This window comes from Leptosomus discolor, chromosome 4, assembly GCF_034619465.1.
Source record: "Leptosomus discolor isolate bLepDis1 chromosome 4, bLepDis1.hap2, whole genome shotgun sequence".
NCBI lineage: Eukaryota > Metazoa > Chordata > Aves > Leptosomiformes > Leptosomidae > Leptosomus > Leptosomus discolor.
In genome coordinates this window covers 57,833,337-57,860,257 of record NC_141394.1, presented here as the reverse complement: position 1 = coordinate 57,860,257, position 26,921 = coordinate 57,833,337, and the positions used below count along the sequence as shown (strand labels likewise).

Below are 26,921 nucleotides of genomic sequence, written 5' to 3'. Positions count from 1 at the left end.
GGTCGAAGGTTTTCCCAGTAGTTCTGATAATTGCTGGGAATGAAATAATATATCCCTTGCTTACACTGGATTTTTCTTGGATATATTGTAGCCTTTTTAATAATTCTTTTCCAAACACAAAGGAGTCTACATTTTGTAATTCATTTCCTTGAGAATTCAATGTCTATAAAAGCAGTATTTTCAAATATAATCGCTGTTGTATGCTCAACTTTAGAACACTAATACTGTTGCTGTCCTGACAGTAGATTAAACAGGGTTTTAGACGTTGTTTTCTGTTTGGATGAGTAACTGACAAAAGAGCTGGGGTGGAGTTGTATCTTTCAGCTAGTTTGTTGGTTTACAAAGTTGTACAAAGTTCTTGTAGCCTCCCTGCTATGGAATGCAATTCGTAATGTTCCTTCAAAGAAATCTCAAGCTAGAAGTTTCAACTCTGTACCCAAAAAGTAGTTGTACTGTTTCTATATCTTTGAATCATGACACCTTGTCTATTAAAAGACATATTCAGTCTTTTATATGTATAGACAATCATATTAATGACTGTTCAGTCAACGTGGAATTGACATTTATCCCTTTACACTACAGCTGTGTAAGAAAACCTGTAGCTGTATGCTTCTTAATTTGTGGCCACCTGTCTAACAAGGCACACCTGGGCTGTTGCTCTTGTAGTGATTGTTTTGCAGCTAAGCTGATGAGACATTGTTTGAATTCATCCTTACACACAGTAACTATTTGTGCCTTGACCTCATTATTTCTATTTGACACTATGTGAAGTAAACAGAATATCTGTTCACAAATACAGTTCGTAGCTTTGGTACTTCCACTGTGTTTGCAGTAGTATGCCTTAAGGACACAGTGACTGGCATTATTTTTAGCATAGCTTTGATGGGACCAAGTCAGCCAGAACCTTGCAATGGAAGTTTCCATCTTCTGGCATGCTTATTCCAATGACAATACCAGAGGTCCTGCTTGTGGCATCTTGCCATGCATGCAGCTTGTTGAAAGTAAAGTGACATTATAGAATGTAGAAAAGAGAATAAAGTCGATTTATGAGTGAACTCGGGGCACAAGTATGGTTTTGTCCTTTAAGAATCTTTGGTTGGTTTTCCTTTAATCTGTTTTATACTATATTGTTCTACATTATATATATAAATTCCCATAATTTGATTATTTTTCCTATGAAACAGAGGCATTGACAGTACCCTGGTAGTCTGAAAGAAAATGCATTTTGCATGTTGCATAAATAGATCTCTCTTCTTAATTTTTTTTTTATAACAGGTATGGTGATGGCTACATTATGATTGGTTTCTCACGAGGGTGTTTTGTAGTCATTTCTACACACATTCGTGAGATAGGTCAAGAAATCTTTCAAGCTCATAATCATAAGGATAACTTAAGCAGCATTGCTATATCACAGTCACTAAACAAAGCTGCATCATGTGGAGACAATTGGTAAGTGGTAGTTTGATACGTAAGCAATGGAATTCATCTCACAGAACTGTAGCTGTTGGGCATTAAAGCTAGGCTGCCTGAGGCTTCAAGGCTCCCTGAGAAATCAGTGCAGAGAAGATGAGATGAATTGCTCTGTGGAACTGCCTCTGTGCCTAAAGTTAGGAGAAGCTAATTTTGAGCAAAATCACTGCAATTGTAATTAACTTTGTTGTAATTAATTGTAAACAAAAATAATTAAACTTTAGTATAGATTATTCCTTTCTACTATGTTACTTGGCTACAAAAACATCCAGATTTCTTTACTATGATTTATTGATTGGACATAAATGTCTACTTAGGAATAGGAGAACAGTTCAATTAAAGCTGTACTGAGCATGCTCATCTCCTCCTCCCTGGTGTTTGGTCTTATCTGCAATCTAGACAAAAGTATAAATGTGTAAGCAATTAAGGAAAAAAATAGTTAAAGAGACTGGAGTTTTTCCAAAATATGTTGTGCATATGATAGCATATTTCCTTTAGCTCCTCATCTGCTACTCCCTGATTCTGTGATACCTGAATTCTTCAGCGAAAAAGGAGCTGAGTGATGGTAGGAGTCAGAGCGTTCTGTTTGTCCTCAGTTCTGTGTGTGACCTTAACTGACTGCTGATTTATGACACTTGCACATCAAGAGTGGTATAACTATGAGCAAAACATGGTGCAATGTGAAGCACTTCCGCTATTGGTCCATAAATATTATTTCTTTAAGGGGTTTGTTAGCATGTATCGAGTAATGTGACAGCATAAGTAAACTCTCACTCTGTCCTTTTTTATGTGAAGCAGGATTGAAAGCTTAGTTTTGTGTTTCAAGCAGTGTTTGTCCATCAGGAATGTGTTTTTAATCTAACTCATATTGTAACAGGTCAAAAGGGAGTAATAGTGTGCTTCCCACCTGTGAGTTCTTTCAAATTGGATTTGTGCCTTTTCATCATATTTTAGTTCTCTGAGCAAATATTTTCATACAGTGACAGTGATGCACTGTTTAGAGTGATGGATAACAATGGGGGTGTGTTGCCCTTCAGGAAACGGAAGGCAATTTGCATTTGTGCTCTATTTTTTTACTCCATTAGTCTGTCTTGATTGGGTTGGCTGTCTTCCAGTTTGTGATGACTGGGATTTATATTAGTGAGTTGTCTCTATAGATGACTGTTTATTTTTGTTTTAGCATTAAAATCCATGATCTGTCAGACCTGAGAGAAATGTATGCCATAATAAATTTGGATGATGAAAACAAAGGTACGTTAACGTCTCCATGAGGATAGACATTTTTACAAATTAAGTAAAACAGTATTTTGATGGTGACTCTCTTTACATGAGTACTGTTGTTGGAAGAACTCTGTAAATATAGAATTTACTGTAAAGTCCTTCTTTCCCAACTTGTATTTATTAGGTGACCCATAGCAAAATGGGAACATATTTTATTTTATCTGTTCAAAGTATAGAGAAGTATAGCTCTCAGAATATTTCAACACTTAGTGTGTTGATTTTTTGAATCTGTAACACAGTATACTCAGATTACTGAAACAATTTACTTAACTGGTTTCTGCTTCTTTCCATGGTTTTTTTTTGTGAGTTTTTCTGTGCTTTTCAGCATCTCTTGTACTGATATATGATAATTAATCTGTTCTCATCCTCATATACAGGATTTGTGCCTGTGGCTTTCAGAATATTATTACAAGACTGTTCTTGGGTTTTGAGTTACCACCATTATCTCCTCTTGTACAGTCTGTAAATACTTCAGTTATTGTCAAGTCTTCACTCTTAGGAAAGTACTAAATTAGTAAACTATGGGTTTGGTTTGAGTGATTCCAGTTAATCTTGGAATTATGTTAATTTGTTATGTTTGAGTACATTAGTATGTGTATTCCTAGGTATGGATTCCTACCATTTTCACATTTTAAATTAATATAATTGTTTCTTAGTTTCAATAGTTAAAGAAAGAAATTTTTTTTTTTGAAAAAACTTGTGGATGTTTTAGGTGTAGATCAGCTGGCTTGGACAGATGACGGACAGTTGTTGGCAGTATCTACACGAAGAGGATCCCTCCATGTTTTCTTGACAAAGCTTCCTATCCTTGGAGATGCTTGCAGTACACGGATTGCATACCTCACTTCTCTTCTAGAAGTTACTATAGCAAATCACGTGGAGAGAGTATGATAACCTCTTCCTTTTAACTTCATTTAGATATAAGTAAAGTACATATTAATAGTGGATGAAAATTGTTTTGTTTCCTTACAGGAGCTGCCAGTCACAGTCTCTGTTGAAGTGGAGCCCAGTTTTGTTGCTATTGGTGTTTATCATTTGGCTGTAGGAATGAACAATCGGGCTTGGTTTTATGCACTTGGAGAGAATAGTAAGCATAAATTTAGTTATCGTAAAACTGCTGCATCGTTGTGTCTTATTTTATGAATTCAGTATTGTGTTTAGCAATTCTGGATGTTCCACATTGTACAATTACACCTTGAATTGCCTTATGGTTCTGTTAGGACCAGATAACTATCTTCACAAACTGAAGCAGTTATGACAAGACTTTGTAAGTAATAGAAATAAAACTTCAGGTTCAAGGGATTGGTAATGAAATATAGAGTGTTTATTTTTTGGTGGGTGGGTTGTTTTTTTTTTTCAGGTCATATTGTTACCAGTGAAGGGCTTTTAGGTTTTGAGATGTTATTTGACTGTGTCTTTAAATACTAAGTTTGGCAAAGTACCTAGGGACTATATGGTCAGAGGGTTTAAATTCTCAGTTTGGTAGATGTTCGTGTTTTTTGTGTGGCAAAAGGTAAAATTGTTTATGCTATGTCCAAATTTTAGACAGTGGATTTAAAGTTTTCATGTCTCTCTAAGCATCACCTTTTCTGATTAATAATAAATTAATCAAAACTGTAAGAATGCTATTCAGAGTTGCACAGGAAAAGAGTTTCTCTTGTACTTTCTAACCAGTTCTCTGCTCAGAAGAAAGCCTCTTTACATGTGACTTGTTGCCTCTCTGCTTAGTTGTGAGTTTTTCACATCTGGTTACTCAGCTGCAAATTTAAATGGTGATAAGTGAAGACCTATACAAAATCAAAATATTTTTACCTTTTCTTTTCTGTTTGAATTCTTTAGATGTGAAAAAGCTTAAAGATGTGGAGTACCTGGGGACAGTAGCAAGTATGCACCTTAATTCTGATTATGCCGCTGCTCTGTTTGAGGGTAAAGTCCAGTTGCATATGGTAAGAGCTCTGGCAATTTAGCTTACTGAGCTAATGAGTTGATCTAAGCTGGACAAGTTAATGTAATTTTAAAAATGAGAGACAGTGGAGTGATCTTGAGTTAATGAAGATAAAAATTTAAGATTCTTTAGAATTTTTTTGCTGGCTAATTAATATAAAGCTGAGTTCCTGTAGACTTCAGAAATACAACCTAGTCTAGAACAGGTGAAGAAAAAGTATTTTCTTGTGAACTATTTAACAAGTTTTATCTTAAAAGTCTCTGTGGGAATGTGACAGAAGCAGATGCTGGGCTTTTAAGGCATGCACATGCAAGTTTGTTTTCATCTCATTTCCTTCCAGTTTGATACAGGCAAAGCTGTGATACCTCATTGTTAAGAGTGGAGTTTTTCAGATGATTCTGTTCTTTAAATTTAGATAGAAAGTGAAGGTTTGGATGGTCAGGAAGAACGAGAAACTCGACTCTTCCCAGCAGATGGTGATAAATACCGAATTTTATGCCATGCTCTAACTAGTGACTTTCTCATATATGGTACAGATGTGAGTATTACTTCTGTTTGTAGAAATCTTTTTAAATGAAATGTAATTCTTTCTGAGTTATTTGGATTATTACTCATACTTTTAGCAAAAATACTGGGCTTCTGAGAAGCTTACTGTGGATTATTTTTTGTGCAAGAATTTTATGCGAATACAGTCAAAATTTCATCCAACTTCCTTTACTGTTGCATTTATATGAGATTCATTGGCAGGAAGGTTAAGTTTTGCTTTTACTAGCGTTTGTTGCAAAACACTGGTTTTAATAGCAGAATTTTATTCTGTTGCATTAGTGAGAGGGTTGGCAATCAAACTGTCTTCCAGATATAAGAAAAAACATAGCTCTTGCCTTGCAAATTTGTTGATTTAGGTGGCAATTTGGTAGATGTGGACAAAAAGGTACCGATGTAAACTTTTGTGATAGCATAAAGGGAAGTCTTGACTTATATTGAAGCCTTTGTTCAAAGAGAATTTTTTGTAGATGTTTCAACAAAGATAGGAATTAGGAGGGCGCTGAAGAAGGATGCGAACATGCTTATGGATTTTTCCAGGGATTTTGCTATGCATGAGGATTAGTTTCTTTCCTTTTTGTGTTTTCTGGCACTGGGAATACAAAGCACATTTGGCATAGTAGTATTGTGCTCTTTGTAACACCAGACTGATGTATTGACCTTCCAGAGGAAACACAGAATCACTGTCTCTGGTGTTATCACTGGTTTAATCACTTGAGTGGTTTTACAGCAGTTGAGGGCTTTCTCACCTCCTCAGTACCTAAATTGGTACTCATAGCAGCCTTCCAGTACTTAAAGGGGGCCTACAGGAAACATGGGCAGGGACTCTTTGTCAGGGACTGTAGTGATGGGACATAGGCTAATGGTTTCAAAGTGAAAGAGGGTAGATCTAGATTAGATATGGGGAAGAAATTCTTTGCTGTGAGGGTGGTGAGGCACTGGAACAGGTTGCCCAGAGAAGCTGTGGCTGCCCCCTCCCTGGCAGTGTTCAAGGCCAGGCTGGACGGGGCTTTGAGCAACCTGGTCTAGTGGAAGGTGTCCCTGCCCATGGCAGGGGGGTTGGAACGAGATGGTCTTTAAGGTCCATCCTAACCTAAACCATTCTGTGATTCTGTGATGATAATTATAAATTTGCAACTTACCAATTTGATGTGTGCAAATTTTACAATTTACGTTGAAAGACGCCTTTTATTTTCAGTGTTCTTCTTTGTGCGACACTGAGATACAGCATGAATCACAAAGCAGATCGATTGCTTTTCTCCCCTGAATTAGGTACATGCATTCTTAAGAATGTGTGGTTCTTCCTTGGAGGCAAATTTTTCAGCTTTGCTTGAAGGTTAAGCTTCTTTCATCAACGAGGCAGGCATTTACCCTGTTTAAAGAACTGCACAATAAATACAGCTTGTCTCCCCAAAGCAGAGTGAGATAAACAACAAAAACAACAGACCTGCAACTCCTTTCCCCATCCCCCCAAAAAGCCTGAAATTTTCCTATCCCATCCAAAACCAGTTGTGGATGAAGAAGGAAGCCTGGAAAAGAACACCTGGAATTATTTTTCTTTAAACACTTTTCATGCTCAGCACTCCGCAAATCTGCGATGGGAGAAACTACAACCAAGTTCATTATCTACTTGGCACTTACTGATATCGTTATTAGCTTTTTCTATTATTTCTCTTTAGACTGGAATTATTCGTTATTTCTACATTGAAGACTGGCAATATGTGAATGAATATCGACATCCTGTCAGTGTGAGAAAAATTTTTCCAGATCCCAGTGGAACCAGATTGGCTTTCATAGATGACAAAAGTGATGGCTTTGTCTATTGTCCAGTAAGTTAGTGTGAGATACCCATACAATTATATATCTAAGCAGGCTCTTCAACTATATAGGGTTTTTATTAGAGAACGGAGAAGCTTGTGTCACTCCAGCGTATATGCTGTAGAAGAAAGTGCCAAGGAGGTTTGAAGATAACTTAATAGTAATGTAAGGCCATAAAATCTGGCGTATTAGATCAGGACAATTTCGTTACACTAAATTCCTGATCAATAATTTTCAAATACAGATATTTTAGCCTGTTAGCAAGCACTGCCAGTTTCACTGCCTGTCCCCATACCTTTTTTCTAAGAAAAGTAAATAACGTTGATATAATGTGCATTTTCCTCATTTACTTCCCTTCTGAATTAAACTATTATGTTATTCAGTCACTTATAAGAAAACTTTTTCTTAATACAGTTTTCATGTTTCTCCACCATTTATATTCTTTTTTTATTTTTAATCGTAATGGGGATGAATATTTAGTTTGTCTCCTTATTCACTTACTAGTAATTTTACTTTTGCATTATTTGTAGGTAAATGATAGATTATATGAGATTCCAAACTTCTCACCAACTATTAAAGGAATCCTGTGGGAAAACTGGCCAATGGATAAAGGTGTTTTTGTTGCTTTTGATGATGATAAAGTGTACACTTACGTTTTTCATAAAGATGCCATTCAAGGTACTGTACATGCTTTTAAAAACTTATTCATTATTTTAGTTAATAAAGTAAAACATGTTCTGAGTCTTCATTAGTCTTAAATATTTTCATAACTATCTATAAAAATAAATAGTAGTACAAAAGTTTTGAAGTGCAACTGATGAATAGAAACTAAAGTTGGTTTGTAGGTTTCTCTGTAAAACTCCAACAAGGCATTTTGGTCCTAACTCCCTAAGCTTCTTGCTATCAAAAGCTTATGGCTTTTGTCTGAAATTTACATATTGTGCTTCAACTGTATTTTGAAATGTTTGTAAGAAAATCTTAGAGTCACAGTCACAAAACTTATATTCACATACACTGTTAACCAAAATTGTAATCATAGGGATTTCTGTACTTGTGACAGAGAAACATTAAGAAGTTTACCTACAAACATTTGGAAAATGACCTTACTAGTTTAGAAGATTTCAGTTATGTATATTTACTTTACTGAAAAATACGCACGTACAGTAGATGGTGACTACCAGAATTAGAGACCTTGAATTAATGCCCTGCAAATCTACATTATTTCTGCTGTGACTGCTTGCTACACTTTTTACCATGGAGGGTTTTGTGTGGGTTTTTTTTAAAAGATGTCTTCTTTTCTTCCTGATCTTTGAATCTAGGATCAAAGATTATTTTGGCAGGTGGCACAGAAGTCCCCTTTTCCCATAAACCTTTGTTGTTGTATAATGGAGAATTAACTTGTCAGACTCAGAGTGGGAAAACAAATAATATCTATCTAAGTACTCACAGTTTCCTCGGCAATTTGAAAGACTTTGGACCTAATGAGCTGACACAAATGCTTACTCAGACTTTAATGTTGAAAAGGTACATCTGCATTTCAATTATATTGTGTAAATTGTTTTCTTCTGTGCTAATAGCTCAATACAGCATATCCTGGTGATTTAAAAATGTCATGCTGAGTATTGATAAATTAGATTGATCCGTGAGTCCATGTAGCTGTCTATGCAGGCAAACAAAATTGAGTGACCCAGTGGTGCTTTATTTGTTTTTCCACTGTCAAGTAAAAGCTAAAGTAATTTTTTTGAAGATTGATTTGGGGTTCTATGACAGTGGCTCTTCCAAAACTGGCTGAAGGTGCTTCTTGCATACTCCCCTCCCACTGTAATGAAGCAGTGCAAAATCAGTATAATGGAAAGAATGCCAGAGTAGGGAAAGCAGGTGGTTTCCTGAAAAAGTGTGATAGAAACAGGAGAAGCAGAACTGTAAGTTATGCATTTGTATTTCTGCTTTCTTCTTGACACATCTTTCTCTGCATGGCTTAGAAGTAAATCCTTTTTGTGTTTTCCCTACTGTAGTATTAGGGAAAAAAACCTGTTAAGAGGGAATTTTAGGTATGAGTAATTCTAGTTTCAACCCTCTATAGGTTTTCTGAAGCATGGGAGTTGTGCAGACTTCTGAATGACCAGTCTGGTTGGAATGAGCTGGCCAGAGCTTGCTTACATCATATGGAGGTGGATTTTGCAATACGTGTTTATCGGACATTGGGTAATGCTGGGATGGTGATGTCACTGGAGCAAATAAAGGTAAAATGTAAAGTCCCTTTTAAATAGGAAATACGGTGATTTTGTTCTTTAAGAATTGCTGAATTCTTATTTTTGTGGAGATTTTGTTTTGTGGTTTGTTTTTAAATAGAAGGTGAATTATTTTCAAGGGAGTTAATAGTTATAGAGGAGAAAGTGTCCAAACCACATAACTCTTGCTTAGTTTTCTCTTGAAGTGGTTGCAGTCTCTGCCAGAAATGCACAACATTCCTTTCTGTATTTGCTTGAGAGCAGCAGAATATATTCATGTCTCGGGTATTTGGAAGCTTTTTTTTCCTTTGTTATTTTTGAGAAAATTTTTAAGGCCACTATTATTATTTTAAAACCAAAACAAAACAGATGGCAATTACACATCTAAAAATGTGCATGAAATAGTACCTTAAAATATAATTCTGCAAATTGCTGATTTTAGGCAGTGTTAGCTATAGTGATTTTGAGCTACAATAAGAAAGTGAGGGCTTTTTCTGGTTTGTGAAATGTAAGGGTATTGTATTTTATGGTGCTTACTAGATTGTGTTACTTATAACAATTTTTTATTTCTTTTGGACTGCTTTTGCACCTATTATGTCTTTTTACAGGGAATAGAAGACCACAACCTTTTAGCAGGACATCTTGCCATGTTTACTAGTGATTTTAATCTGGCTCAGGATTTATATCTTGCATCCTCCTGTCCTATTGCTGCACTTGAGGTATTCATTTAAGATGTGTAAATTTTTTTCTGCTGTTTTCATCTCTGCCATTATATTGGAATATTTTACCTTCTGATAATTCTGCCCTTCTATGGTTTTGTTCTTGCCATGGTGTGACTGACAGACATTCTTTTAGGATTAATGTGTCTCTCAAATTTTCTGAATCTTTCTAGAATGTTAGCTGTATATTGGTATTTTGAATAATGTAAAGTTCGTAATAGAATTCAGAATTTGATACTTGTATCAGAAGATGTTACTGTTCTTTGTTAATAGATGCGAAAAGACTTGCAACACTGGGACAGTGCGCTTCAGCTGGCTAAGCGCTTGGCCCCAGACCAAATCCCTTTCATATCAAAGGAATATGCGATGCAGCTTGAATTCACGTAAGTTCTCCTGTAAAGTTGCAGTATAAGAATATTAAACCAATACTCATGCTTACTAGAAGAACATAGAATTGAGATACTTCAGCTGAGTGCATTGCTGAGAGAGGATTCTGTGAGGTCTTACAGCTATAGTACAAGGAAGAGTAGTTTCATAAGGAATACTTCATGCTAGACACATATGTTAGCAAATAATAGTTGTTTTTTATTAATTTCAGTATATCCAAGTTCTTTGCAGCTGGTAGGTCCCCTATATAATAGTATCATCTACTAAATAAATACTTTCTGCAGGCAAGTGCTTGGAAAATAAAGAAAGTTCACATCATGTAGCACTTCTTACATTGGATGAAAGCCTTGCCTTTTGCCTGTCTTTCCTTAAATACCCAGTAGCCTTCATTTTCTTACATATTTTAGGTAGAGGAGTGTCAAATTTCAAGGCTACCAGTCTCTGAAAGAGAGAAGGTATTAACCATTTGCCGTGATTTTAAAGTCTATTTTATAGCTAATTCTGCGCAGATGAAACCTGGTCTGTCTAGTGTCTAAATCAAGAGGAAAAACTCTTATCTATTAATAGAGTTTTTAGACAACTCCTTCCCCCTGGCAGTGCCCCTTGCACTGAGAGAGAACACTTGTTGGTCAGAGAAAAGAAGGAATGGAGGCAGTTGAAGAAATGCCACCGCCTGTAACTTTAGTTCTGCATGATATTGCCTTTGTTTTTATGTTGCAAAAATTCTAAATAATTTTAGAAGGTTAGTTTCATTTATCTTCCAGAAGAATGTGGAAGTAGAGTTGTGATTATTGAGGGGTATTGTGCAGATAGGTTCTTTGCCTGTATTTTCAGGGAGGTGTATTGGTCTCAGTATAACAGAATTGAGAGATAGACAAGCCCCTTTGAATGCTCAAGATGGCTTGATAAAGTGCACAGGAGGTGCCATGGCATACTGTGTAACTGTCCATCTTTTGCATACTTCACATCCTTGTACAGACTTGTTAGGTCTAAAGCAAGACAGATACATGCATACAGATACACTGTGTGGTAGGAAGGTAACCATCTCTTCCTATTAAAAATATTCTTCCATATAACTTCCAGTTTTCTTGTAGGGGTGATTATGTTAATGCTCTGGCACATTATGAGAAGGGTATCACTGGAAACAATAAGGTAATTCCTTTTTAACATTTGTGCTATCATACTACACATTAAGTTGTCATGTTTCAGACTCATTTGAGCTCGGATTTTTTTTTATTCAGTTCTAAATCTATATGACTGTTTTCATTGTTGTAACAAAAGTCCTAATTATTCCTTCTGTTCTTCTTTACCGAATTGTCTCTATAAAGACAAGCAAGGATTGTGTTAGAAAATAAACATCGTATTCAGTAGATCCTCCCTTATTTTTGCATTATTTCCCCTAATATTTGCAAAATATCTATTATGAAGCAGCTTAAATGATAATAGGGGAACATAATAGGGGAAATAGCAATGTTTTCTGAATTCAAGCCATTTGGCTTTACAAAACATCAGTGGCCTCACCACCTTTAAAAAAAAGAAAAAAGGAAATATCCTGCTTGTAATTTCTCTTTTTCTCTACTGTTGGTTTTGAAGGAAAGAGGAGAGTAGTACTGAGCTGTTTGTAAAATGGTCTTCTCATGTATACTTGGTCTGGACAGATCTTGTAAGTAAAATGTAAAAATTAAAGACAAATCTTAAGGGGAAAACTAAGCCCAGTTCTTCTAAATAAGTGACTTCAGCTGCAGCTAGGCAAGAATTTTGAGACAAATGTTAAATGTTTTGTTAATTTGTTTCGGTGCTTGGTTACTGCAGCTTTTGTGACATGATATTTCTGATGTATATCATATAGTTACTGCTTTTCATTTGATTGCCGGTACCAGGAACATGATGAAGCTTGCCTTGCTGGAGTGGCTCAAATGTCCATTCGAATGGGAGATATCCGTCGAGGTGTAAACCAGGCCATTAAACATCCCAGCAGGTTACTAAAAAGAGACTGTGGAGCTATTCTGGAAAGTATGAAGGTATTCGAAAGAGTTGATAAAGCTAAGGCTGAATGTGTAAATTCATTAAGCTATTTATTTATTTGTAATCTTATTTTAAAAATTGTATTTTAATGATTTCCAATATTGTAGCAATTTTCAGAAGCTGCTCAGCTGTATGAAAAGGGACAATATTATGACAAGGCAGCATCAGTATACATCCGGTGTAAAAACTGGTAAGTACAAATGTCTCATTAATTATGGTTCATTGATTTTATTGTTCCCTCCCCCAAACTTAAACAACGGTGTTCTCTCAGAAGCTTATATTAGTTTAAATATAGTCTTACTCTAAATGGGAGATAGTCTTCCTTTTTATTCCTTTTTGTGTAATGTTTAAAGTTACCTGCAGTTTTGAGTCCTTTATGTGTGTGTTTGTGTGCACTGAATTTAGTAATTTTATTCGTGTAGTTACTGTTTAGTTCATTAGATTTTTTTCACTTTTAAAATACATAGTTGAGACTGAATATTCAGATAGTTGAAGATGATTCTAAGTTGCTGGTTCAAGTGGAGTCTGTGTCATGAGTAGTGAAAATCACTGGCGTTATGTTCGATACCTTTTAAAATTTTTATGAGTGAATTTAATTATTGTCAAGTTTCCAGTGGAAAAGTACAATTTACTGAGAGTTTTAAGGGCTTAATTCTTGCCCAGTTACATTTTGTGGACTTCTAATATTAAGACCTGATTGGAGCAGAGATCAGAAAGACCCCTCCTCCTCCAAATTAGGTTGGAATATTATGTTTATTTATTAAGGAAAATTTTAGTCCATCATAGAAGTGCCAGTGTGGTTTCAGCTGGGATGGAGTTAATTTTCTTCCTAGTAGCTGGTGCAGTGCTGTGTTCTGGATTTAGTGTGAGAATAACGTTGGTAACGCAGTGATGTTTTAGTTGTTGCTAAGTAGCGCTTATCCTAGGTGAAGGATTTTCCAGTTTCCCGTGCTCCGCTAGCAAGCGGGTGCACAAGAAGCTGGGAGGGAGCGTGGCCAGAACAGCTGACCCGAACTGGCCAAAGGGCTGTTCTGTACTACAGGACGTCACGCTCAGTGTATAACTGGGGGGAGGTGGCTGGGCGGGGGGGACATGGATCGCTGCTTGGGCATTGCTCAGCAGGTGGTGAGCAAGGGCGTTGTGCATCACTTGTCCTTTTCTTGGGCTTTATTTCTCTCTCTTTTTGTTATATTCCTTGTCATTATTATTATTAATGTTGTTGTTGTTATTATATTTCATTATTATTGTTGTTATTATATTTTATTTTAGTTATTAAACTGTTCTTAGCCTTTGAGTTTTACTTTTTTTCAATTCTCCTCCCCATCCCACTGGGAGGGAGAAGGGGTGAGAGAGCAGCTGCGTGGTGTTTAGTTGCTGGCTGGGGTTAAACCACGACAGCATCAGAACGGACCAAGGGGAACACTTTGTTAAGTAAGGTAGCTTGCATATAATGACAATTTTGATCTGGAAAGTAGGAGTACGAGCTTTGTTTACTCTTAGCAGAAAGAGGTTCAGTCTGGGGAGTGCTCTGTCTTTTAGGCAGAGAGGTGAGATTTAAGGTCAGCCTCTCTTCAGTCTCTCACATCCTTTGTCTTGAAAGGCCCACTGCTTAGTTTGCTGGCTTTTATAGATTGTGTGCAATTCCTCAAGCTAGATTTATGGAAGGACTGACATGGTTCTCTGTTCCTCCACACTCTGCTCTTACCGCTGTTGTCACTCAGAACAGCTGGTTCTGGAGTCCTCTGTACAACCGATGGCCTTAAGCACACAGTTGAGTAATCACAACTGCACCTGTACTGGTGGTCTTTTGTACTCTTTTGGACATTCTTTCAGGTTGTGGGGGGTTTTTTTAGTACTGTACTACTTCTGTAGATTAATTAGAGAATACTAGACACAAAAATTGTTGGTCTGGCACTTCTTTTGCTTGTACATCTCGAACTTAAAAAAGAAAAGATGCTGTCTTTCTTTAAGCCTATAATTTTGTGAAACAGTCTATAATTTCCAGTTCTTGCATCTGTAAAATTGAACTTTTTTGAAAATAATTGAAGTGCCTTCAAAGCTTATACATTTTGTTCAGTTACTTCCTTTTTAGCCTCCTTTTCCATGTTGGTATGTTTCTGTGTTTCTCCTGTTTTACTGGAGAAAATTTCAAAACAGATCTATTTATTAAATAACAGTTATCTTGTCTTTCTAGGGCAAAGGTTGGTGAACTTCTTCCTCATGTTTCATCTCCAAAGATTCATTTACAATATGCAAAGGCCAAAGAAGCAGATGGCAGGTGCATTTTAATGCTTATTTTTTTAATAAAACATGTTGTTACTGTTGTTGTTATTATATATTAATCTGTTTGTAAAATAAATTAAAAGACAGACTTTAAATTTTGCATGAAACGGTCATGTGAAAATGAATTCTGAAGTATATAAACTTAAGGTGTTGTGTAAAGATTTAAAACATAGTCTACAGACTTTCCACTAGTATCAAAGATGTATTTCTAATTGTTTGTTTTGATGTCTAAGCATTAATATCTTTTTAACAAAAATGATTAAAGGTTTTAAAGTACTGCACCCAAGGCAATATTCCACTTAGTACTGAAGTTCAGTTTGTTACTAACAACTCCTTAGCTGTGACTTTTAAAGGTCGTTGAAAGGGGGAATAATCATGAAAGAAAATTTTTCATTCTAGAAACAAATTACTGTTACATCTTATCGGCTGCACTTGCAAAATATTGAATAATGTGAAATTTTTGGCTGAAATAAAAGCCCAAAACAGGTTATATTTAATCGCAGAATGTAGTTTCTACTAGTCCTTACCTGTAAGTAGATGTGCTTCAGAATAATGATAATTTATAATATGAAACTGCACCAAAGCTGAATGTTTGCACTGATGAGAACAGAAGATACTATTTGTGTCAGTTGCATACTGTGAGAATGAGAAATTTCTTGATCTTGTTTACAGAACCGAAAAGAAGTCTCACTTTTAAAATTGTACAACTGGTTATCATCTGGGGTTTTGTTATTGTTCTCCCACTCCCAAGTGAACAGATGATGTTTGCTGATGGAACAGATGAACTGCTTTTAAGATATACCAAAGGGATGCTGGCAGAGTAGGTCAAAAATAGTATCGTGGTAGACATTTTTCTGTTGTCTCTGCCTTTCATTCTCCAAAGAGAAAATTAAATTGAGACAAAAAACTATAGGGAATGCAGAACAAGGCTGTTATATTCAAACTGAAAGGAAGGTGTGACAGAGTAACCTCTCAGAAATAAAATACTGTGTGTTTCTTTCACACCGTGTGGTAAAGGGTTATTCAAAAGTTAGAAAAACTATTGTGGAACCATTATTTTGCAGGTACAAGGAAGCTGTGATAGCTTATGAGCATGCCAAACAGTGGGACAGTGTAATTCGACTATATTTGGAGCACCTTAATAATCCTGAAAAGGCTGTTAATATTGTGAGGGAAACACAGTCTCTTGATGGAGCAAAGATGGTGGCCAGGTAACAATCATATTACACAGGTTAAATTAAAAAAAGGGTTGAAGAGGCCGTACCTGCTGGAAGTTGGTGGGGCTTGCTAACATATCAGACCCTGGTTATTGGTATTTGGCCAGTGACTATATATTTCAGTTTATTGATCTGAGATCTCTAGAATTTGGACAGGTAAGAAGGCACTGTTTGATTTTGTTTTTTTTTTTCTTCTTTTCTAACTTTCTGATTAAAATTGTATTAACCTGAAGTAATAAATTTAGACAATAATAAAAGTTGCCGTTCTGTATTGTTTATGCTAAGTTTAGTAACCTATTTAAAATAATTGAGATATAAAATAAATTAGAAATGTGTCATATTTGCATGCCACAAAATATACTATATTCCCAAAATATTTTGAATATTCATTATGCTAATTAGTACTAAGGTATTAATTTGTTCATTCTGATTAGATTCTTTCTGCAGCTTGGTGACTATGGTTCTGCCATCCAGTTCCTGGTCATGTCCAAGTGCAATAATGAAGCTTTCACATTAGCTCAACAACACAACAAGATGGAGATTTATGCTGATATCATCAGTGAGTATTCCAGGTTAATAGTTTGTTTGCAATACCTTTTGCTATTCTTTTAATTGGTTTAGACCAATTTGAGATTGTAAGACAAGGGGTGTGAAATTTTGTTGCCCAGCCTTTTCCGTTTCCAGTCACCATGGACAGATTTGGCAATCTGTGTCTAATTCAGGCCTACAAGCTAGGCTTTGCTTTTAGCTTAGGTATTTCCCTTGGTCTTCAGTATAGATTGTTTTCAAATCTTGCCCATGCCAGAGTTTTTGCTGTGTATCCATAGAGATAAAGCATTTTATTTTCTTGCATCCGTTGCAGCGGAATCCCTTTCTTTGACCTAGGTATATGTAGTACTGCTTTTCCAAAACTGAGAATTGTACTGGTACAGTTCGTGATTTTTATCCTCTCTTTCCCTTGTTTCATGGTTTCGGCTCTTTTCTTACATGTATATGTTGCTGGGTTTTTTGTTTTGTTTTGTTTTGTTTTGTTTTCCCCCCTCTTTAAGGCCCTTCGTGGCCTCCTTGACACAGTGAGAGAGAAAAAGAAGACCTTACCAAGAAAGCTGACTTTTACGTGAGGCCATAAATCAGTCAGTGGTCAGCTCATTGATTTGCAATAAATTTATAAATTTTAAATTTTCACCTGTGTCAAGCACCATTCTTTGTGGAAACAGTTCCACATACGTATATCTACCAAATTATCTCATATTTTCAATTAATCTCTTCCTTTAAAAAATGTGTTTTTGTTATGAAGGTTACAGAAACTTGGCAGCTGCTAGCTTGGTGATGTACTGGTGCAGCTGCTCGTCAAGGTGGCCGCTATTGTTCTACTGTTCCTTGTGCTTTCTTCCTTCTCTCCTATCCAAAACAGGGTGTCTCAAATTCTAATCTAAGTGGGTGGAAGAAGAGTTTAAAACTAACTTTGGAGTAGTGGCTGTCTTTGTCTTAGATGTGTAGAGTAAAATGGAGTCTTGGTTAGAAGACTGAGTGTTATTCCCTGCTACCACATGGTTATATTGGTCCTGATATTCTTGCTCAATGCGATGCAGATATACTCACATATTCTTAAACTGTGAAAATAATTAGGTGATAATCTCATAATCACTTGCTCTGTTTTATTATTGCTAAGACATAATGGAAAAATACATTAGCAGGTCATAGTTATGCCATTTTATTATGTCTGTTAAAAAAAGAGAAATCCCATTATGGTGTAAAACCTATGGAAACAATTATTTTACTGCATTATTAGCTCCTAATGTCTGATATTTAGTCTGACTAAATAGGAAAAAAATGTATAAGACATAATTTGAGTCTAGCTAGCTTTGGTTTTCTTGTGATGTCAGCAGAAAAAAAAAAAGTAGAATACAAATTTTTTCCTTCACTAGGGCCTTTATCTTACTTAATGAGAATACTCTGCTATCTTTGCTATCTATCTGTTGCAGGTTCTGAAAGTACTACCAATGAAGATTATCAGAGCATTGCACTATATTTTGAAGGAGAAAAGAAACATTTTCAGGCGGGAAAATTTTTCTTGCTGTGTGGTCAATATGGACGGGTCAGTACTTAAAGGATAAGAGAGCTAGTTACGTGTTCATAGAAACTGTTCAAAATACAGTACTTCAAAATCAGGGAGGTTCATAGGAGACTTTAGCTGCCTTAACTGATGACATACTGATATTTTTTAAAAATGTAAGTAAACTATTTATATGTACAATTATCTACTTACATTAGTGATTGTACTCTGCCACACACGTAACTTTTTCACAGCAGTGGAGGCTCCACATGGATCAATGATAGGCTATTCTCCATGAATCTCTAAATGTCACAAACACAGAAGTAGAATTTATTTGTATTTGATTAGCTTGCCCATTGAAGACTTGGTTGCTGACTGCTTAATTCATTTAATACTGTAGCATGCCCCAACATAAAGCTTTTTTTAAAAAAGGAAATATGTTAATTGAAGTATGTTGATTGAGACACTTCCTTTTGATCAGTTAGAAATCAGTGAACTGATGCTTATTAAATGTTTGACTTTTGCACATTACAGCCATTGTAGGTGACCGCTCCTTGAACTGGGGTGTGGGACAGGGTGGGGTCTAATGGCACATTAACCATTAATTTTTTTCTCACCATATTGCTGTGAACATCTTTCACAGTTAGATGAAGGTATACACCAGAATTTGGAAAGGACTCAACTCTTCTTTCTTGCAGGAGTATCTGTATAAGCAGCTGCTACCTCTAAAGCATATGTGGTTATCCTTATGCCTGTAAAATACAGTCAAGATAAGCATTCCATGTGCCACTTGTCTGTCAAAATGCAGAGAGAAATAACTTGATAAAAATTAGGAAAATGTAAATTTCATGTGTCTCAGTTTTAACTTTTCTTCTGTATCATTTTAGGCATTAAAGCACTTTATGAAAAGTCCAAGCACAGAAGATAACTTGGCTATCGAAATGGCAATTGAAACAGTAAGCAACTTTGATAAAACAAACAATTCTTCATCTTTTCAAGAAGTTTACTTTCAGTATTGTGACATTTTCATAGTGTCAGTGAGTGTGTTGGGACACTTTGCAAATAGAAGGAAAACTGTATCAGTAAAGGTGATATATAAACATTTGAAAAGTAGAGTAAGTTAATACTGATACCAGAGGAAAATATGTTTTCAATCTTCAAAGAAGGGTTTATGAATTCATTCACATTTTTGTGGTTGTGTGTCAGAGACACCTGAGTGTGGAATTTTCTTTATTAGCAATACCCGTATATGATTTTTCAGTTTTGCTGATTTTTTCCAGTCTGCACACTATGGTTGCAGAGACCAATATACCTCCATTCTCTGTGTCTGTCACAGAATCACAGAATGCTTAAGGAGGGCCATGTAGAGCCGGTTGCCCAGAACCGCGTCCGGACAGCTTTTGAATATCTCCAAGGGTGTAGACTCCACAGCCTTCCTGGGCAACTGTACTCAGTTGTCCTCACAGTGAAAAAGTGTTTCCTTATGTTTAGGTGGAACCTCTTGTGTTTTGGTTGTTGCCTCTTGTCCTATCACTGGACACCCTGAAAAGATGCCGGCTCCATCTTCTTTGCACCTTCTCTTCAGGTATTTGTACCCTCAGAGTCTTCTCTAGGCTAAACAGTCCCAGCTCTCTCAGCCTTCGTCATCTTAGTGGCCCTTTGCTGGACTCTCTCTTGTACTGAGGAGCCCAGAACTGGGCACAATACTCCAGGTGTGGCCTCACCAGTGCTGCGTAGAGGGGAAGGATCACCTGCCTCGACCTGCTGGCAACACTCCTAATGCAGCCCTTTGCTGCAAGGGCAGGTTGTTGGCTTGTATTCAACTTGGCAACCCCCAGGTCCTTTTCAGTGAAGTTGCTTTCCAGCTGGGTGGCCCCCAGCATGTACTGGCGCGTGGGGTTGTTGCTGCCCAGATGCAGGATTTTGCACTTCCCTTTGCTGAACTTCATGAGGTTCCTGTCAGCTCATTTCTCCAGCCTGTCAAGGACCCTTGTGATGGCAGCACAGCCGTCTGGTGTATCAGCCACTCCAGCCAGTTTTGTATCATCAGCAAGCTTGCTAAAGGTGCACTCAGCCGCATCATCCAGATCAAATTAGACCCAGTATTGACCCATGGCGTACACTGCTAGTTGCTGGCCTTCAGCTAGACTTTGTATTGTTGATCACAACCCTCTGGGCTTGACCATTCATCCAGTTTTCATTCTGCCTCACTGCCTGCTCATCCAGCCCACGCTTCATCACATTCTGTATGAGGATGTTACAGGAACCAGTGTCAAAAGCCTTTCTGAAGTCAAGGCAGACAGTATCCACTGCTCTCAGCTTCCACTATCAGACAGAAGGCCAGTTGCAGTGTCAGTCTTACTAACACCTTCTGGTTTTCATCCTTATTATCTCTAAAAATCTCTTTTCTGTCCCTAAAAGAAGAAGAAACGTGGGATGAAGCAATCTTTGCTTAGCTGTTTTGCTCATCATCTCCTAAATTCTGTAGTCATCAGATCTGCAGTTCATGCTGCACCTTAGTATGTGTGAACCTACTGTTTCTTGAGATTCAGTTCTAGACAATATGTGCTGGAAACCTGCCTAAGCAGGCCCATTGCCAGCTTCCATCTAAGCACCCACTGCAACTTTCTGTCATCCAAACCATGCTCAGACTGCCTCTGTTCCCTTGAAGAATCCACAGCTTTGAAAATCTTGTTGGGTATCACTAGAGTTTTTTTCAGACTCTTAAACAGTAGATCTGACTCTGCTTAGAGCTAGCGCAGCCACTCCTGAGGCCTTCCATCTCACAGAGCTGTTGGCAGGCTTGTAAGACTGAAGTTTGAGGTGTCTAATGCTTTCCTCTGGATCCAGATGTTTCAGCCCAAATGAATAAGCCAAAGGCTATGAAATGGCCCAGAGGCTATTGTTGCAGTTGTACCGTATGTATCCTTGTGGAATCTCAGCATGTCAGCCATATTTTTGAGACTGTCTCTTAACTGGGCAGGTAGTGCTGGCTCTGCTTTAGTGACCAGCACTGAATATTCCTCTGAGACACAAATTATGCTGGGTTGATAGACACAGCTTTGTGACAGCTCATGGTCCCTAGATTCAGATGCCTGAATCCAACACTGAAGCAGAGAGGAACAACAGTTCATGGTGGTAGAGACCTATTTACTCCTGACATAACACATTAGAAAATAAATATGAACTACTGCATGTCAAAGCTGATGAACCAAGTAACCATCTGGTTTGACCACACAGAACTGAAAAAACAATCATATTTTAAATTTGTCTAGTTTCAGTGTTTTTATGGAAAGCCTCCTTATAAGTAAGTATTATTCCTTTCTCTTTCATGTCATAATTGCTTCTGCCTTTATTTTACAGGTGGGACGGGCAAAAGATGAAGCCCTAACAAATCAGCTGATAGACTATCTTATAGGAGAGAGTGATGGCATGCCCAAGGTATTGTATTTGTATCACTGCTATTGTGTCACATTGCTGTTTGAATTGATTATTCATAGAGGAAGTTTCATCTGTGGGTATAAGCTGTAGTTCTGTAAACTGAACCACAGAGTTTCTATTCTGTGTTGGAGATTAAAATTTATAAAAATGAGGAGGCACATTTGAAGATTCTTGGTGACAGACCTTCCTAAGGTGGAAGTTTGATTAACAGTAGGAGAATAAAATACTGTGAACACTGATTTTTGTTTTCTCTGATCATTGTCACAGAAAATCTTCTTTGACTCCTTAGAACCTTACTTTTTCTTTTATACTATGTAGGAGGTGCTTTGTCAGATTAAGAGATACTCTGTGCTATGAGGCTTCTTTTAATGTTGTGTGATCAATTAATAAAATTTAGAAAGAACCATGACCATTTCTTCCAGGTTTCCTGCTCCTTTGTTAAAAGCAAACCATTCACTGGGTGTAATAAAAGGCTTTTGGCAGACTGGTAGACTATTTTATCTTTTTCTGTCTTGTATGTATGGATTTGGGATTTGAAAGATACTTGCTGACAGATTTTTGTATACGGCCAATGCCGTAGGTTTGATAATAAAAGAGGAGGATCGTTCACAAAGTAAGCAGACCATAGATTAGGTCTGTGCTGTATATACAATACAAGAAGTAGATTCTGACCATATTCCATGGTATGATTTTTTTTTTCCAAGGCAGATTGAAAATATCTGCTATATATATGATGTTAGCCGTCAGAACAGCAGCATTTGAGGTCAAGATGACAAACAGCTCTTTTGCGGAGTGACTGCTGATGGACTGACTGCTTTCTCTTGAGTTAAAGCTGTAGAAAAACAGGCTTCACAGTCCATATTTGGCTTTGATGTCCATAGAGCTTATGCTACATTCAGTCATATTTGGGCTTGAGTTATTGGCTGAGCCGCTTCAGGTTTTACTGCCTGTTACAGCAGAGCTTCAATGTGAGCTAAGCGGTCCTGCACCATGTTTTTCTGCTGTGAAAGCCAGACCTCAGGTGCGGACATTGGAGTCTGCAATTAATTCCTTAGTCAAGGAATTTAAGGTCTCCTACAGACTCACAATAGATAGAGTCAGGTGCAAAATGATATGTATGGAAGAGTAAGTTCTGCCTTAGTGAAGGGAGTAAGGTTTGCTAATGATGGGAATGACATGGTCTTGGTGCAGTGAGTTTATTTCACCCCTAATATTACAGCTGTGGTTTATGATTCTGTTGGGAGATTAGAAATTCTGTCTCTTTCCTCTTTCTATGGTAGCTAGAGATTAAGGGTTTGATATTTTAAACTTTTGGAGATGCTGGACAGTTGATGGCCAAGCCAACTTGGCTTTTGTAAAATTAAAAAAAAAACCAAAAAAACAACAAAACAAAACACAAAAAAAACCCTGTATGTCTTTATTATTTACCTCTTATTATTTACCTGTAATTTGAAATGTGAACATTAATAAAATTATGAGAGAAGCAAAATATAATGAAACAAATGACATTCAACTGCAAGAGACGAGGAAGAGAAAGAAGCTGTTGGAGGCATTAGATGAAAAATCTGTGTAGCATCAGTGCAAGCAGAAGTAATTTCATATTTATGCTGAAAGTTGGGTGGACAGCAACTGTAGCATCTAGTCAATCTTCTAAGAACAGCAGCCTAGCTGTCTGGTTGAAAGAAGTGTGTAGGACTGGATAAGGGAAGTAAGTTACAGTATGATCTCCATAGTGAAGAGGTTCTAAGGATTTCAGAAAACATGTAGGAATTTTGTGAATGCTGTAATTGCCATATTTAACATTGTTTTGCACTTCAATGTGGAGCTCTTTTCCTTGTTTAAAAGCTCTCTCTTGTTCTTCTGATTGCTTTAATCCAATCTGCCATAGTCTCTCTCAGTGAGTAACAAAATTTTACTTTATCAAATCATACATATTTGTTTGAAAAATCTACTTAAAACCCAATTATTCCATATCCTTATTATGCTATGGAGACAGTGGTTTTGAAATTATCAAGCAAATGGGGTTGTTTTTAGAGAATAGCAGCTTTCATGTGGTGGTATTTTTGTAAAGCTGAAAGTTAAGAGTGAACTTAAAGTAGCCATGCAGCAGAAACTTGCTAATCCTTTCAAGCACTGATCTTCAAATCAGATCATCGCTCACAGCAGCCTGATTGCTTTAAATCCTTCACAGCCAACAATTATGTGGCATTTTATTGAAGTACCATATTATCAGAATCATTATGCTTACCAGAATTTTGCTACACTATTGTCTGACTAATTATAAACTATTTCTTAAGTGTGTTATTAGGTCAACTGTTGTATTTGTTAACGTTAACATGTAGAGATTCTTAATTTGTCAGGTGTTCTTTTGTAATTTTTAGGGACCGTTAACTAGCAAGGTTCTGCTGTTTTCTGTGTGCACGTTTTCTAAATACATGCATTTTAAAAAGCAAAACTAAATTAAAATCATGGCTATCTAGTATTAACATCAGTTAGATTGCAATGATAAATTTTTCCAAAGACCTTAGGAAATGTGTTGTCAGTTGAAAATTCCTTCCTGCATTTTTTGCTTTTAAAATGGCTGACTTTAAGAATATGAAAGTTAAACATGAGACTAATTTTTCTTAAATGCCTTCTAGTTTTGTATTTTTTCTACATATGCCTGCCGTGTAAGTCTTAAGTAAAATGTAACTGGGGACATGGCAGATACCATATAACATCACTGATCTGTGCTGGGACAGGATCTTTCTGCTGCTGCGGCAGGAGAAAAGGGAGAAGCAGCCTGGGTGGGGTGGAAGTGCAGCCTTCTGCTGTCACCGGTAGAATGGCCATCTGCGGTCATTAGGAGGTGTCAGAAGTTGGGAAGAATTACATCATAACCTACCATTCATAACAACTTTTGTTTTACCCCACTCAGGGAATAGCAATTTTCCTTTTTAAGGCAGTTGACAGTGGATAAATAATATCCACTAATATAAGTAGTTGTGGATACTTTATTATCCAGATAACTACTTCATTATTGTTAAATTATGGTCCTCACGATGTTCGACCTTTTGATCATGTATTACTTAAAACTCTGCTCCATCGTTAGTTTAAAAATAATTACTTTTGGTCACTTAATTCGCTTTTTTCTTATATTGCAAGTTAAAAAGAGGAATTTGACTTGCCTTTTTCTTTCTGTATGCCAGTCTTTCTTGCTTGCTTTTATTTCTGTGATTTTTCTTTTTTTTTTTCCCTTGCCTCTCAAATATGGAGTTAATCTTTGCAGTTGTTGTCTTTGTAAGGAAATGACTTTACATCTTTAATATTTCCAATCTTTTGAATTTCTGAGGGTTTTGTCATGTGTTTGAGACTTACATACAAAACCCACACAGATTCCGGAGAACAGCACAGTATTGATTAATACAGTTCTTTTTAAAAAAAAATTTATACCATTTTAACGTGGAATACACATTGTAAGTGTTTGGGTTTACTACTAATATTGCAGAAGTGGTTGGTTTGGGGTTTTTTGCTAAGCTGTCTGTAAAGATACCAATGTCGTCTTTTTTTTTTTCTGATTTGTATATTTAAGTTGGCACCATACCATTATATACAGTATTTCAGCTTAATTTAATCTTGATTTACTAGTTAAAAGATTATCATGTACAGACTTTACTTTTTGTTGACTCCATTTTAGAAATCACAGCTAAAGATGCAAAATAGTGACACTAGCCCAGCTTTTTATTTTTGCTTAATACTCCTTTTCATTATAAGCAAGGTAATTTTGTTTTGTGTTTTAGCTGTACTTTTAGGAATGACCACTTTTGAGACTTCTGAAAATCCTTGCGAAAGACCAATTCTTTTTTCTCTTGTTGATTTCTAGTCTGCTAAAAATTTGAGTACACTTTGCAAAATTAGAATTTGTTTGTTTTCTTCAATACCACCATCTTGGTTTTTTAAAGGGTTTTTTTTTTAATTATTTCACTAATTTTCCTCCTGTTGGGTTGCCAGTTCTTGGGTGAACGCTTTGCTACAATTGCCATTCTTGAATCGTGTAAAATATCAAAAGTACATAGTATAGCAAATTATAAATTTTATGGATTTTCTTTAGCTGATTGTCCCCTTAATTTTCCGTTTTTTAGCTGTCTTGGATGTCTACCATCTGATCGCAGAACAATACACTCTTTAGTGGCCAGATGTTGTCATCCTTATCCACACTAAGCAATATTTGCATCTAGATCTGTAACACAATTTAAACATTTCTAGCAAGATTTAGATTTCTAAAAGGAGTTGTTCGGTTCTTTTCTGACACCACAAATGCCTGCACGCCTGAAGGTGTTGGGTTTCCACCTGTACAACTCTCTCTGTGCCTAATGGTCTGTGGCTTTCTGTGTCCACAGGGACAGGGCTTGGCAACCGACTGCCATGACTCAGTCAGGGTGCTCAACGTGGGTGTTTATCCAACTGTACTGATGGCCAGAACTTTCAGGGGAACGTAGCGTAGCTCAGGCATGGTGATACAAAGAGCTTTTCACGAAACAAGCCAGCTTGTCCGCTTTCTTTGAAGAATGTGGTGGTGGGATGGGCAAATAAAGAAAGGGAAGACAGCAGTATGTATTCAGTTGGTATTGATTGCTTTTGTATGATTTCATTAAGGATGCCAAGTACCTGTTCCGCTTGTACATGGCACTAAAGCAATACAGAGAAGCTGCCAGAACTGCTATAATAATTGCCAGGGAGGAGCAGTGCTCAGGTAAGTCTGTTTTCTCTGATATGACAGCATCTCTGACACTGCATCCTTGCAGTACTTAGGGTACCATTATTTATATAGGATTATACATAGAAAAGACATTCACTGGTTCTTTTAATTATATTCAGGCTTCATTTTGAATTTGAAGTAGCCTTTGTGAAAAGGTTGGGACTCGTACCTGTATATTAAATATTGGGATAAAAAGAAAATTGTGGAAGATATCTGCATTGCATATTACATTAAAGTACACATAGCGATTAAAATTGCATGCAACTTTACTTTTCTGTATATCACAGCTCTCAGAGTTGCAGTTTCTACATGCAGTTTCCGACTTGGATACTGATCCTTAAGTCTTTGCGCATTTTTTTCAGCGGGAGATGTGCATGGGAGATGATTTCTGTTGAAGGATCAGATACCTGCTTACTTAAGCCTTGTTTTCCTCTGTAATAGGTAGCTGAAGTTAAATAGAAAAAAGTAATAAGAAGGGATAGGGCTAGTAGCAAATTAGATATCACCCCCATTATTTGCTCTCCTCTGTAGCCACGGCAACAGCCCTACCATAACACTGCTGGTTTTTCATTTCAATAAGTTAAGAAAAATATCTATAAAGGAAAAATAGCAGCCTCGAGAACAGCCCAGGCAACTTAGCATTTATGGGCTGCTCCTCAGCACTGGGCTAAGGAGTGGAAAATCGCTTAAACCCTTGGCCAGCAGGATCTCCCAATTCATCATAGCAGTGAATAGTCATAGAATCACAGAATCGTTTAGGTTGGAAA

The 26,921-nt window shown here is 36.8% G+C and overlaps 1 protein-coding gene across 1 annotated transcript in view; it reads left to right on the top strand.

Annotated features, from left to right (window-relative positions):
* WDR19 (WD repeat domain 19) overlaps window positions 1-26,921 on the top strand; it is a 38,063-nt gene that overhangs the window by 1,941 nt on the left and 9,201 nt on the right. Inside the window, exons 4-25 of the mRNA XM_086463682.1 lie at window positions 1,276-1,449; window positions 2,651-2,721; window positions 3,464-3,636; window positions 3,724-3,838; window positions 4,591-4,697; window positions 5,112-5,234; window positions 6,919-7,068; window positions 7,588-7,735; window positions 8,377-8,581; window positions 9,141-9,300; window positions 9,897-10,007; window positions 10,281-10,390; window positions 11,489-11,549; window positions 12,272-12,415; window positions 12,527-12,609; window positions 14,614-14,697; window positions 15,767-15,913; window positions 16,354-16,478; window positions 17,905-18,017; window positions 18,863-18,931; window positions 21,339-21,416; window positions 26,052-26,148. Of these exons, the coding sequence (XP_086319808.1) occupies window positions 1,276-1,449; window positions 2,651-2,721; window positions 3,464-3,636; window positions 3,724-3,838; window positions 4,591-4,697; window positions 5,112-5,234; window positions 6,919-7,068; window positions 7,588-7,735; window positions 8,377-8,581; window positions 9,141-9,300; window positions 9,897-10,007; window positions 10,281-10,390; window positions 11,489-11,549; window positions 12,272-12,415; window positions 12,527-12,609; window positions 14,614-14,697; window positions 15,767-15,913; window positions 16,354-16,478; window positions 17,905-18,017; window positions 18,863-18,931; window positions 21,339-21,416; window positions 26,052-26,148 (2,648 nt within the window). The remainder of the gene's footprint in view (window positions 1-1,275; window positions 1,450-2,650; window positions 2,722-3,463; window positions 3,637-3,723; window positions 3,839-4,590; window positions 4,698-5,111; window positions 5,235-6,918; window positions 7,069-7,587; window positions 7,736-8,376; window positions 8,582-9,140; window positions 9,301-9,896; window positions 10,008-10,280; window positions 10,391-11,488; window positions 11,550-12,271; window positions 12,416-12,526; window positions 12,610-14,613; window positions 14,698-15,766; window positions 15,914-16,353; window positions 16,479-17,904; window positions 18,018-18,862; window positions 18,932-21,338; window positions 21,417-26,051; window positions 26,149-26,921) is intronic.